Raw genomic sequence first — 14,883 nt, forward strand, 5'->3', positions numbered from 1 at the left:
GAGAAAAGTCTGTGTAGCATGGTGTCTTTAGGTTGGTCGCAATAAAACAGATGAACAAGAAAGTTAATTACATTAAAATGTCACTTTATTTATCCTCAATGTAAATACAGGTTTCACATCATACAGTGGCTTTAATATCTACTCCTTAGACTATTGTAATACTGATTACGTTATAAATACTACTCAGTAACACATAGCTGTCTAAATTCAGGGATTTACTTTTTTTTTTAGACCTATTCTAAAATTTACTGGGTGCCTATGGAGTACAGTTTCTTAGGTCAACATACATTTTCCATGCCAATGATCTACCATCTATTTCCTTTATTTATCAGGCAGTCTTCTGATGATACAAAAAAACAAAGAAAAACGTTAGTTAACAATAACTGAGATTTTTGTGTAAATTCAATCTGTCTTATGTGATATTTTCTTAGAAAATGTATGACAAACAAACAATATTAATGTCAATTTACATATACAATGCTACAGTGCCTCAAAAACACGAAGGCACTTTTAGGGTGAGATTTATCAGTTATAACTGCAGTAAGTACAAAAACATAAAATTAGTTTATAAATGTACTGGCCTAAACTATCCATATCTACACCAAGCTCATATTTTGTTTAATGATTTTAGTTTCAGTAAGAGATCATAAGTTCATAGGTGGGAAGGTTGTCACCTGTTTGATCTGTGTGTCTGTGGGAACCTGGACAATGCAGATATCATTTGGCAGCTGCTGTGACAGAGCTAATCTTAAATGCGCTTGTGCCCGGCTGCCACCCTTATTTGCTGTAATGTGCCCCAGCCGGGGGTCCGAGTCGATCTCATATCGGTAGTGATATCCCTCCATAACGTCTCTACATGCATCCCTCATTTCAATGATCCAATTCTTCATGCCTTTGCGATTCAGGTAGAGCACAAAAAGAAAGACCATCCCCACAAACCCCAGCACCAGCCCTAGGAAAACATAAGATGTCTGGAGGGTGAGGTCAGCCACCCCTGCTTGGACTGGAACAACACACCCAATAGCCTGGACACTGAGTCTTTGCAGACGGGCTTCGGTTAACTCTCCAGGTGAAGCACATCTCACAGCATCCACATCTAGCAGAGCTCTTGATTCATTCAGCCAAGTGACAAAATTATGGATTTCACAAGAGCAAGTATAAGGGTTGTTACCAAGATGGATGTGGATATTCCCGAGCTTCTCCAGCTCTTGTAGAGCATCGGCCCTGAATATTCTGAAGGCATTCTGTGTCAGGTCCAGCACTTCCAGATGGTTCATACCAGAGAACGTCCCACTGTAGACAGCTACCAGAGAGTTGTTGGTGAGGAAGAGCTGCTGCAGATTGGGAAGGTGGGAGAACATGCCTGGGGGAAGCAGGGCGAGGTGGTTCCCAGAGAGGTCGAGGCGGAGGAGACCCCCGAGGCCCCCCCAGCGTAGAGCCGTGGTGAGGTCTGTCAGGGCGGTGAAGTTGTACAGCGAACGGCTCAGGTTGAGCTCCTGAAGGGGACTGCCGGGTATACTGAGAGCCTCCGGATGGATGAGGGCCAGCTGGTTCCCACTGAGGTCCAGGAAGCGCAGGTTGATGAGGACAGAGAAGCTGTGGGATGCCATCTCTGTAATTCTGTGAAGACGACTAACACTGTAACATCTGTCCTTAGACATGCTTGGATACAAGTCATGCATGTCACTGGGCTGTCAAAGTAAATTAATAAAAACCACATTCACAGAAAAAAGACATTGTTTATTAATAGATTAACATCAACAAAGTTAGTCATTATCATCCAAATATGGCTTAACATACATGATTGAAACAAAAAGACAAACACTGACATTCTCACCTATTATTGCTTAAAATTATGTTGGTGACATTCTCCATCTCTGTAAACGAATCAGGTGCAATCTGGTGTATATTATTCCCTGTGATGATGACAGTCCTTGCATATCCTGGAACACTTTGTGGCACCGTGAGCAGATCCTTAGAAACACATTTCACTGTGCGAGTGACAGCAAAACACTCGCAGCCAAAAGGACACTCCAAGCACTGGTATGGTGCACAAAGAAGGATTCCCAAAAACACACGGACTGCAAAAATACACATATCTGAATTCTAGCCAAAGAAAAGGAAAGATTAAAAAAATGTTAACGCACAAGAGTAGGAATTACAGCAGAAAAAAAACTTGATTCCATGTGAATTAATAAGTCAAATTATACATTTTATCCTAAGCTTTTGTTCTGACAAAAAACAAAGACTGCTCCCTCCAGCATCAGTCTCTCCTCATCTGCTCCACTCACGGAATAAAGGTTCCCGTAAATTGATGATAGTTCATATCACACAGAATCTGCTGGATGAAAAAGGTGCGTGGTTCCCTTAAAGGTACAGAGGACAAATAGGGCATCCACAGCCTGTGACCTACACCACAGTGTGACAGAGGGAACGTGGAAAAGGCTACAGCACATCCAAAGTAAAGTTACAAAAACAGAAATATTTAACTGATAGAGATATACAGTAATAAATAATACTCTTGCAGGTAATAAGCATTAAAAACAAATCAATAAAATAAATGATACATAATAATTTAATGGAGTATTGCTCATAGTTTGTATAAATTGGCGGAGTTATAATAACATTCAAGAATGAAGATGCATTATTTGAAAGCATTCAGTTTCTGCCTGGAGAATTACACTCATGTTGAATAACAAAAAAAACACTTCACACATCTGTCTTTATATGCCAGGGGAAAGTGGAATGAAGGCAGGAGGACATTTTTACAGAACAATATCACTATTTTTCACAAGTGGGTCCTGCATCATTTTATCTTTGGTAGCGGCTCATGTCTCTTAGACAAATAACTGATAAATGCATTTCAGCGTTAAGATTTCGTGGTCCATTTGGTAGCCATTCATCACTGAATGTACATTAGCCAGACTGGAAACACATTCATCATTGCCATCCATGAAAAATAAATCACTGGAACTCACCAGCATTGCTCTACTGTAGTGTTCCTTCATAATCCTCTTAATAAACTAAACAAGAACACTGAACCTGCTATGTGAAAAATAGTAATGTTGAATTTTGAAGAGATTATTGTAGATACTGTAGCTTATACATTATTCTAATTAATAAATACATAAATAAAAAAAAAAAGGAAAATATTTTTTTGGTTTAAAAACTACCCAAACACAGCTAGCCTTTGCCCTTAGTTACCATCCTAAAGACTACATCACTACAGATCACTACAGATGATGAAGTCCTTCATTTAGTATTTTTTTGTTCGAACATATGTCCCGTCAAAGCACATCATTCACGTCGATGATAATGTATAACCAAAGTCATTGAGTCATCCCATTGTACTGCTCGCTCCATTACTGTAGGTTGAATGTTAGGATGAAGGTGGCAAGAACTCCAGACAACATGAGGAATGGTAGCCAGGTCTTGAGGAACGCGGCCCAGCTGAAGGATAAAAAGAGGGTAACGCGTATTAGAGTAATCACCAACACCTGGATATTATGAGTGTATGTATGTGGGCATATACACACAAACACCCACTCCTGTGTATTTTGGACAGAAAATGGCACACGAAGTGTGTTGAAGTATCACATGGTTCAGTCTCTTTACTCCCATAGTCCCACAGCTCCCCTCTCTCCCCATCGCTACACCCCAGCCTGCGTCCTACTGTCCTTTCCACCCAGCCGGCGCAGGGAGCCCCAGCAGTGAGGTGACCTCCAGTGGTGATACAGAGGGGAGTGCTGCTGTCAGTGATGAATTACATGACTCCGCTTCTGTTTAAAAGACTCCTGTGTCGTGGGAGTGTATTTGCAGAGGCAGCACAAACTGTGACGCCAGCGCTCTCTATGTGGGTCAGCGGAGAATAATGAGGGGGGCTCTCTGAGCCATATGTCTCTTAATGCTCATGAGCATCCAGCAAGAAGAGCAACCAAACAGAGTGCTTACATGACTCTGGTTAAGATGCTTCAGGTTAGCAACAACATTTTTCCACTGCCAACTTGCAATTCTACTGTAGTCTTCTCTGTTTATACAGCACCTATTGCATGTCTGTCTGTTCTAGAAAAGGAATTCCTCCTGTTCCTTCCTTTCTTCTCCCTTTTTCCTGTTAATTGCTTTTTATATGTAATTTCCTTCTAAATAAAACCAAGAGAATATGGATAGAGGATGTCATATGCTGCACAGACTGTCAATCTGCACTAACAAAACCAGAACTTAAAATCAAAATGGTATAGGCATGTTTCCTGTTTACAATTAAGAATGTACTGCAGATACACACCCATGAGGCAGCTATAGGTCAGGCGGTAGAGTGGGTAAACCATTAAACATATGGTATGCTGACATGTCTTTGACCAAGACACTCAAACTACAAAATTGCTCCTGATGCAGGTATGAGGGAAAAAAAAGTCATTTTGGACAAACACATCTGTCAATGTATGAATGTAATGTACATGCTGTATCTCTAAATACTAGCAAATTAGTCACTGTTTTATTTTGGTAAAATAATCACATATTAAAGTGTAACTGCCTGGTACAGTAGAGGATAATTACCCAAGTGTTATGTTTGAGCTTTTCAGAAAAACCATAAGGACCCGCTATGGCTCCATGGAACAGATGCCCACTTGGATGCAGTGTAGGGCTTTAGCTTTATATTCACATTGTTCTGCCAACAAATGGCAGAATGAGGCAGAGACAATTACCTCACATGTTTTCCATTAATGAGTGACAGCACACACAGGTTCACCATGTTCCAAGACGTGCTGTTGTCGTAACGCATAAGGTTGAGTGCCATGGCAACGTGGGAATGGCAGTTATCAAAGCATAGATTGTGCTTCAATGAAACAGAAAGAGTAGACATCATTATTTGAATATTAATATGGAAATATCTGCATTTACAATCCTAAATATTGTCTTACCGGCCTACATTTGTATTCCTCTGACGCATCTTGCACTGCTTTGTCCCAAGTAGCAGCCCCGCTACCACAGACTTTGTCCACATCAAGTTTCCAATACCTGCGATATAAGTTAACCACCAATCAACGTGTTCATTTAAACATGTGACTTGGTGTGACCTACTTGTTGAAACACTATTCAAATACAATATTTAGATTAATAAACTTACTTTGTTGGTCTACCGAAGCCCATGTTGTCCTCCTGTAGAAAACAGGCTCATTTAAAAATGAAGTAATGAAGCATGAAAGTGACCATATGCTTGAGTTGTTGTGGGATTTATATATGAGTGGCTTATCATTAGTTTATTTAAAACACAAAATGCACTGGATAACACAATTCATGAGTAAATATAAGTAGAGGAACCTGAAGGCCACTACTCCCATTCATAATCAGTTCAACAGCTCCAGTCTGCACGTCAGAATGACATCTCAGATTAAAGGTTTGCATTTTAAGTAATGCCTCACTTCACTTTCCAGAGCTACTAGAGAGGCCAGATTGCTCATTGCATCTGATATGTGCGTGATTAACTGTGAACAAGAGATACTCACCGAGACAAAGTAGGATCCTGCAAAATCTCGTATGACTCCAGAAGATGTGCATATACCCATGTGACCAATGAAGGGGAGCACCCACCTGCAGGATGCACCCAGCAGAACACAATACATCGATATTACTGTGTATTGTACATATTATGCACATGTTAATTCATTATTATGTCAGAGAACACATACTATTCAGCAGTTCATTAAAAGGAAATGGATAGCATAAGATTTAACCAGCGACTAACATTTCATTCATTTCAGCGTTTCATTTCCTCTGACGTTTGCTTAATAACAACCTGTCGCCGAGCGGCAAGCTGTAACATTTAACGCTAAGCTAGCAAGACCTGGAAAACAGGAAGTGTTAGCTTCTTACGATAAAATAGGAATGGGTGTCCAGACAATGCAGTAGGGGTAGCGGCTGTTTTTTCTGTCGCTTTTTAAAAAATCACCGTGGTAGTTCATCATCATGTCGGTATCGTCCGCCTCCGCCATCACTGCCTGGAATAACAGTAGATGACAACAATGACGCACAGACGGCGCGAGGCGGCGTGGAAGCGGAAGCGCGCAGCCGTTGCCTCCTCCGCGGGTGAACCAAGGGTCGGTCAAGGAACGCAACACCGTCCATTAGTACGTGCACCGCGGCGTTTGCGTACCATAATTTAATGGGATTTATTTAGAACTGCAGGGTTTAACAGGCTACCAAAACAACAATAATCGTTAATTTCGGTCATTTGTATTTATATTTGAGCCATTCGATTTATTTATTGTATGATTTTTCATGAAGTGACAACCATGTCGAAGCTCCAAGGACAGATCATTTAGCCTATTACTGAGGTACGGATGTAGTTTGTCTCATTTTCCAGTAAAAGTGGCTGCTATAATGTTTATTGTGCTTCTACGTTACTAAAATCAACACACCAAAACCATTATTTTGACAGACATTTATCAAACACACAAAAGCTAGTTTTTCAGGTTTGGGGACTTCTATTATATCTCCTGTTTGGCAGCCACTAACAGGCTCAGTAAACCCTGAGCTTCATCAGTGTAACCTCCACTACTCCTAAAGCTGGGTCACCTCATTACTGAACAGTGTATGGTTCAACCAGACGCTCCCCTAACTACTCATGCTTGTGATGTACTGTGCTCACATTTGTTGCCTAATAGTCAGCAATAGCAGAGGAGAGCGGACACTGATGAATGAACAGGATACCAGAAAGTTCATAGCTTCGCCTGCAGTACATCTTCCCAACCTAGTTAGCATTGCATCATTACTGCTGCAGCTGTTGTGTAATTGTTACACTAAAAGGACAAAGAGTTCATTATTTTACCACTGATGGAACAAAAAGTACAAGAATACAGACAATATGGTGTTCAATAATTTTATTTTTTACTTTGTTTGCGACAAAGGTTATTATAGGATTCCTCAAAGAAAAAACAGAGTATCTCAAATTAATGAACAAAGTAAAACATATGAAAGCCTAGTGTTGCATGTTGTTGAGGACCCCCTTAACATTCGCCCTATTCGTGGGCGAAGAACCAACGAGCTGTTCTTTGAGTAACGGATGGGATGGCTCTATGTCCTTTTTGTTGCCCACAACTATGGTCAGAGAAGCCTCATGCAAGCAGGATTGAACACCTGACTGCAGCAGAGGCCTAGCGGTAGAGCCACGCAGCTAGTAGGCAGGAACCCCTATCGCCACCAAATACGTAGCACCTAGTTGGCATATACCATAAAATTAGCATCTGTGTCCCACTTATACCCAACAGAAGTTTCACACTGACATTTCATGCCAAATGACATTTACAATCAATGAGACTTAAATTAAAACAAAAACTATTAGAAAGTTATTTTCTTTTACAAATACTTCTTTGTCAATATCTTGTTGATCTTGTCAACAATCTATTGTGGTAAAACCTCTCAACTAAAAGGAGTACAGTATGCCAAAATTATGGTTCAATGAAACAGAGAAAGTAAACATTAATCCTTGGCCAATGAAATGATAGATGACAACCATTGGCAGAAGAAAGCAATTTTTTTTCTGACAGGTATAAACTAAACAAAGCTTGTAAATACATTTCATTGGAGCAACAGCAGCAACTTCCACAACTTGGAGATTTTAATTAATTCTAGGCTTTCTGTGACCAAAACTCCAACTGAAAATATGAGAAGTCTAACTCAGAATCAATGACTTGGGTGTGCAGCCTTTCTGAGATGAGTGGGCACTGTGACTCTTTGCTCCAACTGTAGAGCAGACAGGAGATGCAACAAAGCACCATCTTCTGGTCTGTGATCTGATCCTCCATGGAGGACACTGTGACTGTGTGGCCACTCTGACCTGAAAATAGGTCGCCTGACCGCAGGCTTCTCCTTCTAACATGTTGTGTGTCTCTCCAACATAAACCTGAGGAGGGATAAGTGCTGAACTCCTCCTTCTGCGTGAGAAACTGGGGAGTGACGTTGAAGGTGCTCTCCTCAAAGGTGTCCCCCCCTGCCATCACAGGGTGGAGGGAGAGGGCTGAGGTGTTGTTGGTGCTTTGAAGGGGCGAGATGGATGTCGTCTCCACCCTCCATGAATTCCTCTCCCCAAAGTGGTCTCCACCAGTCCTGTCTCAGGACAGGGGAGGGCGATGCATAGTGCAGAGATGTGACATGACATTCACTCAATGTTTCTGTCAGATAGGGGGGAAATTAAGATTCAAACAGGAGCTGGGAGAGTGCTTTGCTTCCTACATCCATTCTGCAGAATGGCTGACAGTTTGCTTAGCTTGGCCGACACTGAACTTGTCCTTCTGAGCTGTCTTCATCATCTGAGCCATCTGGGCCAACGCCACGCAGGCCTGTGATGCGATAGCCCATGTTGAGCAGCATAACCTCCAGTGGATCGGCATTCATACGCCGCTGGTTCGCCTGAGCAGCACCATCCATGTCCTCCACCACACGCCCATTCTCACTCTCCGTCTGTATTATGAGAGAGGGGAGGAGAAAGGGTAATGTAAAAAAATGGTAAAATATAACAAAATTTATAAATAAATAAAACATAGATTATTACTTGTTTACCTCTGGTCTGGGGTTCCATAATCGAACTACAGGGTCAATACCGCTTGTAGCCAGGAAGCAGTAGCTGGGGTGGGGCTGCAGGCAATTGACTATGGACTCGTCCCCCTGCAGGATCCTCACCAGATTAGTTGTCTCCTTTTCCCAGATAAAGAAGGAGCCGTCATCTGAGCCACTGACAATGTACTGCCCTTTGCTGAGGGGCAAAGGAATTACTGGGAATTAAAACATTGTTTTAAATTGAATCTCTTTCACAGAACAGTTGTTCACTTCACGGTACAGATGTGTAATCGGGGCTTCCCCAGTTCTGGTGTGAAAGGTAGCTCATCCAGGCATTCTCATATAAAAGGTTCAGTGGAAACTGAGGTTTGTTTCACATGTACTGTATTACATTCCAGTGGCTTTAGTTATTAAGACTTTGACTGGATATTGTAATGTGAAACCAGGTGAGGTTAAGGTGGCTAATCTTTTTGTTAAACAACAGTAATATGCAGCTTTTGACACATCATGAAACATACAGTACTTAATCTGGCCCACAGTACAAAAGAGAGTTTTGACCAGTCTGATTAGTAGCTCTCATAATTTGCAGTGGTCAGCTAGATCCACACTGATCAACAAAATTGGTACAATTGGTAAAGTCCACATCAAAATGACATAGTGTTATTTGTTTAACTTTAAACTAAAATTACAGTGTCAATTTCAACTGACATAAAATAATAATAATCACTTCTTGTATGCACTATGCTCATAATGGTCATTATAATATATTTGTCTGTATTGAAATGTAATGTCTTCAACAAAAAAAAAAAAAGTGGATATTTTAAACTTTATTATGAATGTATGAATGTTGGACTTTTGCTTTGTCACAAAACCGGCAGATCTAGTCCCCGCAGAGTAAATTTATGAATGAAAGCTACTTTTCACTGTGGATTTTTGCTTTACTGAGTCTCCAGTGAATCTTCGTGGTTCCTTTCCTTAAGTAACAGAGCTCGTGACTGCCCCCTAGCGAGGCCTCTGCAGTCTGAGAGTGAAATCTCCTGACCTTCCAAAGAAGTTGGCCTCTTTGATATCGGTGGTGGTGTTGCAGTGACCACAGTATCTGTGCTTGTAGTCAAAGCTGCGCTCTCTCAGCACCAACTCATCTTCTGGGATCGACTCTTTCCGACTGAATGAGTGGAATCGAATGGAGCTATTGGCCTTCTTATCTTCAGCTAGTGAAGAAAGAAGTCAAACTTATTACCACTGAATCTCTCAGACACATTAACAAATAAACAAAGAGTGGGATGTCAGTGCGTAATAATACAAAGTTGCTAACTTATCACGCAAGTTTATAAATCTAAAAACAGATTTATTTTAGCTTGTATGTAACTGTACTTTGTGAGTATTCCCAAGTTAAAACAAACAGGTGGTGGTGGCAGCAGTGCGGTTTGTATGTTTCAAGATCCAACTTCGTGCATACTTGTTTAATAAATGAGAGCTACTGTCATGTATCATTTTTTCTCTTTCATACCTGATTCTGTCTTGGAGAAGAGAGCAGCCTTGATGTCTTTATCTAAGGCGTCACAGGCACTACTGTGAGCCTGCTCTGGAAACTTTCCTTTGAAATCATCCAAACACTCCAGAGCCTCAGACACATATTTCAGCTCAAACAGACACCGTGCCAGTCTGAAATGTGCTTTCAGATGTCCGGGGTTTAAAGTCAGAGCCTTCAGACAGTCCCTGAGGGCATCATAATGGTCTCCGTCCCTGTGAGTCACAGATGTAAACAAAACACTTGTTAATTTCTTTCATAGCCTTCAGGAAAAGATGATGAACTCTCTGTCTGCAGTGGTACTTTAGGCGTCGCGATCCGATGAGGCCTACCACTTGCGTTTCATGTAGGCTGCAGCCCGGTTCCCATACAGCATGGCATTGCTGCTGGCCTGATGAATGCCTAAACTGTACAGCTGGATGGCCTGTGTCCACTGCTGCTGTGCAAATGCATCATTAGCTTGTTGCTTTATCTTCTCCAAGTGAGGAGGGAGCTCAGTAGAACTAAAACAAAGAGAACAGAAGATACTGTACATGGCTCAAATGTGTGCACTCTCAAACCTTTAAATAATCGATCTGTGAGTAGAAGCGATCGCTGACGGGGTGAAAGACAAGTACCTGGAGCGCATCTTGCTTCCGGCAAAGCGAATATGGCTGGTTGGTAAGTGAATTCCATTGGAGACGCCATTGGTTGTTTTTCCATTCTGTACATCTCCTGAGAGGCAAAAGTTTAAGAAACCACCAATACATCTAAAGATACTATGCTTTATGTATCTCTATTAGGCACCACTCAACCTTACAGATTGCATAAACTTACCTGTTGATGACTGGCACTTTTTTGGAAGCAAGAAGGTGTATGGCCTCTGTTTAAATGTCAAGTCAAACAGATACACCTGGAAGAACCATGAAAATGAACAGATAAAACAAACATTACAGAGACAAATGACTCCTCTCACCATTCCTTGTTTGTACTAAGAAGCGTTACCTGTTCCCCACCCATGTTAACAAGCAGCTCTGTGCCATCTGGACTAAAGGTGACATAGGTGGCCACCAGGACCCTTAGGCGGTTATTGTAGTCTGGGAGTTTCACTGGCAGGTGCCCTGAAGCATTCAAATAGAGTGTGATATTATTCAGCATCCTTCAGTCACCTTCCTGTAACATGTACATTTCCTGATGTCATCATTACACAATAAGAATCTAAATGTACCCATTAAATAAATCTGATACAAAAAAATTCAGCCGTATATGCACCTGCAACATAATACTGCCCAGCTCCGTCTGGGATCGGCTTCTGCCTTTCACAGAATGTGTGCACAGCCGCCGATGTGCCCTGACTCATAGATTTCCTGTATAAGAAAAAAAAAAACAACATGGTCAAAACCCAGTTGAACACGTGTGTGTCAAAACCTGGAATGGAGAAAACCCCAAACTTTAGTGGTTGTTGAATAATCATAAGCATAGAATGACATCAAAAACTTAACCGACCTGTAGTTGTGAATCATCCTGATGTCATAGAGGCGTACAAAGGGACCATTGGCTCCCACTGCCAAGTAGTTGTTGTCCCGTGGGTTGACAGCCAGACACTTGGCTTCAACCAGCTGCCCACAAAACTCTGTCAGGTCAATCAGCACCTCAGAGCGTTTACTGCTCTCCCGCAAGTCATACTGTCTGTAGCGAACAGGGAGAAAGTGAACATATTACCTATAGTTAAATTAGACATGGTATATCTTCTGACTTTGTTAAACACAACGAGGTGATTTAATCCATTTTAATCCCTGACTTCTAACCTGATGATACCATCCTCCGCAGCACTCCAGAAGGTGTTGGGCCACATGGGTGCTGTGGCGATACGTTTGACTCTGTTGGTATGATCAGAAAACATATGGATGGTTTCCTTCACGGTCAGGTCGTGCACATGGACCTTGGTGTCGGCTGCACCTGTTACCAAAATTCTGTCCCCGGAGTGAGGGAGGAACTGTATGGACAGACAAACAGACCAAAGAGGAAGGCATTAATAATATGTTTACAGGCAACATACCTGTTTCAATCCCATAGATTATAGCCCATTAAAAGGCTTTTGGCATCATCTCCATATTATGTTACAATGTAACATTTTCCTCTGGTATTTGACCTCATTCCAAAGTTTTCTGTCATGAAGCTACAGTGGTCTGCCCTAGTGGCGATTTTTGTGTGAAAAGTGCAATACAACCACCTCAACTTGGGCAGCTTTAAAACTGTAGAACAGGTACATAGATGGGTTTTCCATCAAACAACATGCCACTTATTAAATAGCCAACAGTGCCACCTAATGTACAGGGAGTGAACTTGTAACATAAACAGCACTTGTTAATGACTAAAGACAGGGTGAAATGTGACATTGAGTCCAAGTTCGATTCAGGTGTTTACATAGATAAAATGCATTTTCAATTAGACTAAAATGGGAGTAATTCACTAATATTTGTCCGTCTGAACGCATAAGCCAGCAAGGTTGGCTCCACCTTACTCACATCGCTGCCTTAAATCACACTATGAGTGGATGATTGATGTGTAAGTAAATGCAGCCACTGTAAATGATTTCAGCTCACTTTCCCACCTGCAATTAAATACACCCATCTTCCAATTATTCATCCTTACCTTTACAGAGAATATATTTGCTGCATGACCTGTGTGCATAGTTGTAAGCTTCTTGTGTCTGAATGGATCCCAGATGATGGCATGTTGATCATCTGAACCTGAGGCCAGTAGGCTGAATACAAAAAGAATCATCAGGTCATGAGGCAACGTTTGTAGAGGCTCTTCACGACCAATGCCATTTAAAATATTAAACTGTGAGACATTTTAAGATTCTGGAAAGATATGGATCCCATTACAATGTAGTGAAACATGGCAGGCCTGCTGTATTATTTTGGTAGGATTAGGAGTGCCGCAGCAACATTCAGAGCTGAAACATTAACAGAAAACATACTCATTTAATTATGACAACTAGCCCGACCATAATAGGCCTTGCATATACGTGCAAGACTTTTGTGGCGATGTAACCCAACCAGTGATCCCAGGTCAGAGATGATAAAATATACAGAAGGTAAAATTTTAGGATTTGAAGACTTACTCTCCTCGTTCATTCCACTCCAAACAGTTCACACAGCCAGTATGGCCCTGTTGACACAGACAGTATAAACAATCAGAAGAAGACATAACAATATGCAGAAGTATCCTATCAGTCTCCCTTTTTTTTCCCACATCTCTCTTTCCATCACACACACACACACACACACACACACACACACACACACACACACACACACATACACACTTGTTGTCACTGTGTCACTTACCTGAAGCTCAGCCTCCAGACCAAGTCTCTTGATGAAGGGGTCGGTCACATGATAGAACCTTTGGAAGCCTGACGCTTTCTTGTCCTGCAGTGTCATGAGGTTCATTAGAATAAATTTTGACTGACATGAAATAATGAGAAACAGATTTTTTACAGGCACATGTTTGAATAACCAAAAACATTACATGAATCAAAGGCTCCGTCAGACTTTTGTACAAACAAAATACTTGTTAACATTCGTTGGTGAGAGTCTATTTGGGTTGGCCCCACCAATCTCAATTCAATGTATGTTCAGCTCATAATATGCTATGGCATTTGTTTACTCACCCTGATCTGCCTGTGCAGGATATCTCTGGTGATGTTGACAGCAGTCATGGCCTCACCACAAAACATAGATTAGGGTCTGGGCAGGAGGTTCCAGGGGTCACAGCTCAGATGACATTTACTCTGTATTTCTTGGGATTAAGCTGTACAGACCTTAAAAACATTAAGACAGGGTAGAGAACACATTTATCACACGGCAGTGAATCTATGATGGTTTAATGTCAGTTAAAGAGGAAAAATAAAGGCAAGCTGAACAGCAGACATTTAAATTATCCACTCATTATGGGCTTTTTAAAAATAGCTAAAACATATAATGTTAGCTGGTCTTCATACTTTGCTCACTCCAGTGCCAAACACTGGGTCTGCTCCCGTAAGTGAACACCAACAAGGCGAGTTCAGAAGCTAACTAGCTAATGTTCGCTATGTAGCTCTGTCAGTATTACAATCGGCGGACAGTGTCGCAGGACATTGACAGTTATCTCAACGTTAAAGCGCTGTTAGCCTGTCAGAATCGTTAGCCACCTGTGCATCGGGCCTTTAAGAGACCTGTGGTTTACCGAGTAGCTGGCGTTAGCGTATCTGCGTTACCATGCTAGCTAAACAAAACGTACACATCATGTAACGTCAACATTTGCAACGCTTTCATTTTAATTTACGACTGCGTAAGAAATCTCACCGCTTTCCTTGAACTAAAAAGACCTCTGTCAAGAAATGTCCATTTAATAAACGTAATAAATCATACTCTATGTGAGTTTGTTGACAGGATTCTCGCTAATACCTTCTCTGACTTGAACACAACCCTCCTCCCACTGAGAACATCACGCAACTTTGTTCCGCCTGCTAAAGCAGAACAAACACTTCCGGTCCGAGTTCATTTCAGAATAAAAGCATTCTCCTCACAAATTACAGCTGGTATTTACAAACATTTCATACTATGGCACAAAAAAGCAAAAAGGCTGCAAAGATTAGCTGCGCAGTCTATACAGTGTCTTATAATGTAAAAAATGAAAATTTTTCTCTAGCTCATTTTAATAGAAATATGCTAGTTATCAGATTTTTCCTTTATTGACGTGTACATAACGTGTCAGTAAAAGTAGGAACAAAAAAGTAGGAACAATTTGTTTTATTGTTACCTGAGGTA

At 41.3% G+C, this 14,883-nt stretch overlaps 3 protein-coding genes across 4 annotated transcripts; all 3 read right to left on the reverse strand.

The window, feature by feature from the left end:
* Positions 1–77: 77 nt before the first annotated feature.
* Positions 78–2,415, reverse strand: LOC130172910 (trophoblast glycoprotein-like). The gene is made up of 2 exons (XM_056381882.1): positions 1,838–2,415; positions 78–1,620 (listed from the first exon to the last, which is right to left on the reverse strand). Exons 1-2 carry the CDS (start codon positions 2,095–2,097, stop codon positions 645–647), a joined length of 1,236 nt encoding a protein of 411 aa, XP_056237857.1. The 5' UTR covers positions 2,098–2,415; the 3' UTR covers positions 78–644.
* Positions 2,416–2,557: 142 nt separating this feature from the next.
* On the reverse strand, positions 2,558–6,028 carry LOC130172911 (transmembrane protein 222-like). The gene is made up of 6 exons (XM_056381883.1): positions 5,872–6,028; positions 5,505–5,589; positions 5,126–5,157; positions 4,920–5,016; positions 4,704–4,834; positions 2,558–3,450 (listed from the first exon to the last, which is right to left on the reverse strand). Exons 1-6 carry the CDS (start codon positions 5,988–5,990, stop codon positions 3,363–3,365), a joined length of 552 nt encoding a protein of 183 aa, XP_056237858.1. The 5' UTR covers positions 5,991–6,028; the 3' UTR covers positions 2,558–3,362.
* An 835-nt stretch (positions 6,029–6,863) lies between these two features.
* Positions 6,864–14,579, reverse strand: wdtc1 (WD and tetratricopeptide repeats 1). Of its 2 annotated transcripts, none has more exons than XM_056381671.1 (16): positions 14,521–14,579; positions 13,746–13,895; positions 13,420–13,503; positions 13,194–13,240; positions 12,719–12,830; positions 11,872–12,059; positions 11,570–11,752; positions 11,336–11,430; positions 11,069–11,184; positions 10,901–10,976; positions 10,702–10,798; positions 10,417–10,587; positions 10,064–10,299; positions 9,596–9,764; positions 8,557–8,749; positions 6,864–8,457 (listed from the first exon to the last, which is right to left on the reverse strand). In XM_056381671.1, exons 2-16 carry the CDS (start codon positions 13,809–13,811, stop codon positions 8,260–8,262), a joined length of 2,031 nt encoding a protein of 676 aa, XP_056237646.1. In that variant the 5' UTR covers positions 13,812–13,895; positions 14,521–14,579; the 3' UTR covers positions 6,864–8,259. The 2 variants fall into 2 exon arrangements, with proteins under 2 accessions (XP_056237646.1, XP_056237645.1); XM_056381670.1 differs by having other exon boundaries at positions 14,419–14,552.
* Between the last annotated feature and the right edge of the window lie 304 nt (positions 14,580–14,883).

The sequence above is a fragment of the Seriola aureovittata genome, chromosome 7 (assembly GCF_021018895.1).
Source record: "Seriola aureovittata isolate HTS-2021-v1 ecotype China chromosome 7, ASM2101889v1, whole genome shotgun sequence".
Classification (NCBI taxonomy): Eukaryota; Metazoa; Chordata; class Actinopteri; order Carangiformes; family Carangidae; genus Seriola; species Seriola aureovittata.